This window comes from Mizuhopecten yessoensis, unplaced genomic scaffold (assembly GCF_002113885.1).
Source record: "Mizuhopecten yessoensis strain PY_sf001 unplaced genomic scaffold, ASM211388v2 scaffold713051, whole genome shotgun sequence".
Classification (NCBI taxonomy): Eukaryota; Metazoa; Mollusca; class Bivalvia; order Pectinida; family Pectinidae; genus Mizuhopecten; species Mizuhopecten yessoensis.
The window spans coordinates 1-2,200 of record NW_018478429.1 but is presented as its reverse complement, the minus strand read 5'-3'; the positions used below and the strand labels follow the sequence as shown (position 1 = coordinate 2,200).

Genomic DNA, 2,200 nt, shown 5'->3' with positions numbered 1-2,200 from the left:
TAAGCACAATCTCCCAGCTTCCTGCGCAGGCAACACATCCACTTCTGTGGAATTCTTGTTAGCTAGATAGGATGCTATATCAAATGTTGTATTTTACAATTATTATTTTACGTACATGGTTTCCAGTGATAATTTATATTATATGTACATGTCTGTTGATAATATATTATAAATACATGTACAGGGTTTCCAGTAATGAATTACATTATATCTACAGGACTTTGTGCTACCATTGTAAATGCCCAGAACAATGTAGGCGATACACCTGTCCACATCATGGCCGAGAATGATCGTACCTTAAATATTGTTAAGATGATGGTGGACCTTGGTAAGGTGGACTTCAATCTTACCAATAGTAAGGTAGGTATTTACCCATTGACTCAAATGCAGGGGTGCATGTTTAGGTATTTAAACTACACTGAACTGAATTTCATCTTCAACTGATGGTTACCTCCCCCAAATGTGTATGAATTGTTGATTTTTTTTTGCAAGAACTTTCTGTCAATAATAGAGATGGCTTCAAGATGGCTGCGAGAGAAAAATGGCTGAACGTAAAAATAAACAACTGCAGTCTCTGAGATTCAATTACAGTAGAAGTATAGCAATTTTGTTAAGTGTAATTTTCCAAAGAATTTTGATTGCATTTTCCTTTAAATTTTTTCAGAATCAGAATGCTCTGCAAGTTGCTATTGCTCTGGGCCAGATGAAGACAGCAAAATATCTACATCAGCTGATTGAAAGTGCCCCCAAAAAGCGAAATGGCTCAATTACGTATGTTTCAATTATTCCAAAATATCCATCAGCTGAACAAACGTCTGTGAATGACAGTGACAATAATGATTGCTCTCCTGATTCAACGAAAAAAAACAGGGGGCAAAGAAAAGCAAAGAAAATCGTTAGCACCTCAGCAATAGCCTGCAAAGTGACCAGTACAGAAGACAGTGCGGAGGAATCACCTGAAAATAACTCTGATCTGTGCTTGAATAGTGCTTCAACGACAAGTGAGATTGAAGAAGAAGCTGTTGATGGTACTTCTCTGGCTTCAAATCCGACAACAGACTCTCCATCATCAACTTCACTTTCTTCAACTGTTGAACAATCCTCCATTCCCACAGAAAATCCCTCCAACAATTTGGGCAAAAGGTTAAATTCAGCGATGCCAGCCAAGTCACAAACCACTAAACTAACCGGAAAAGTTTTACCTAATGTGTGTTCCTCTGCTCCTTTAGCGTCATCATCTTCGTCCTCATCTGAGGCCTCCACTTCTGCCTCCACTTCCGCCTCTGCTGTTCCCCCCAAGGAACCTGCTGTTGCTCCTGTCACTAATCCCTCATCAGACCCCGTTACTGCAACCTCTTCATCTTACTCCCTGCTGTCCGATAAAAACTGCGGCCCTTCACCAGCAAAAAGGAAGAAAATGAGAGTACTTGTAGTAAAAAAAGGTCCATTTCCAACCAGTCAGATGATATTTACCGACCAAGTACAATTCACACCCAAAGTTCCCAAGGTGACTAGTTCCAGAAGCCTGCTTAGAAGTGAGAGGATTCCTAATAAACCCATTCAGGAGGATGTTGAGGACACCGCCGATTGTGAGCAGCTCAGCAACATCAAGGTACTTTTGTTTTTATAATTTATCGTAATCTGTTACAATTACTTCAACACATTTCTAGCTGACCTGGGCAAAAAGAACTTGTGCTGTGTGGAGCAGTGTCCGACATCAACCTCTTTCTTTAAACAACTTCTTCCCAATAACGTATAGGCTTAGAATGATGGTATTTTGCCAATAGCAAGCTTGCTTGGATGAAGGGCTACTAAGTTTGTTCAATTGAATTACCCTGACCCCCTTCAAGGTCACTGGGGTCTAATATGTTAAAATAATTAATCAACTTATTCAGAATAAGCAAAAAGCCCAGAAATTATTTATAAAAGCTAAATATTATTTGTAATCATATTCTATTTGTTACAGGTAGAAATGGATATTGCCCAAGATGATGAAATGTGTCCAGATAGCAACACAAGCAGGTCTGTTCCCGAATTTATATTAGATACACATATGTAATGCCTAATGGCCAGGTGAGTCGTAAGGCCTGTTATATAATTAACAGCTTGTGTGGCGAATGACATGTGAACACTTTTTTAGTCCCCCACTGGTTTATTTGACCTTTACTTTTGAAAATGTTTGTCCAGGGCATATCTTCTA

At 39.1% G+C, this 2,200-nt stretch overlaps 1 protein-coding gene across 1 annotated transcript; it reads left to right on the top strand.

Annotated features, from left to right (window-relative positions):
- Positions 1 to 217: 217 nt before the first annotated feature.
- On the top strand, positions 218 to 2,022 carry LOC110440889 (mucin-5AC-like; the record flags this gene model as incomplete). Its single annotated transcript, XM_021484010.1, has 3 exons — positions 218 to 360; positions 665 to 1,612; positions 1,967 to 2,022. Coding segments are annotated over 3 exons (1,147 nt in total), but the record flags the coding sequence as incomplete, so codon positions are not given.
- Between the last annotated feature and the right edge of the window lie 178 nt (positions 2,023 to 2,200).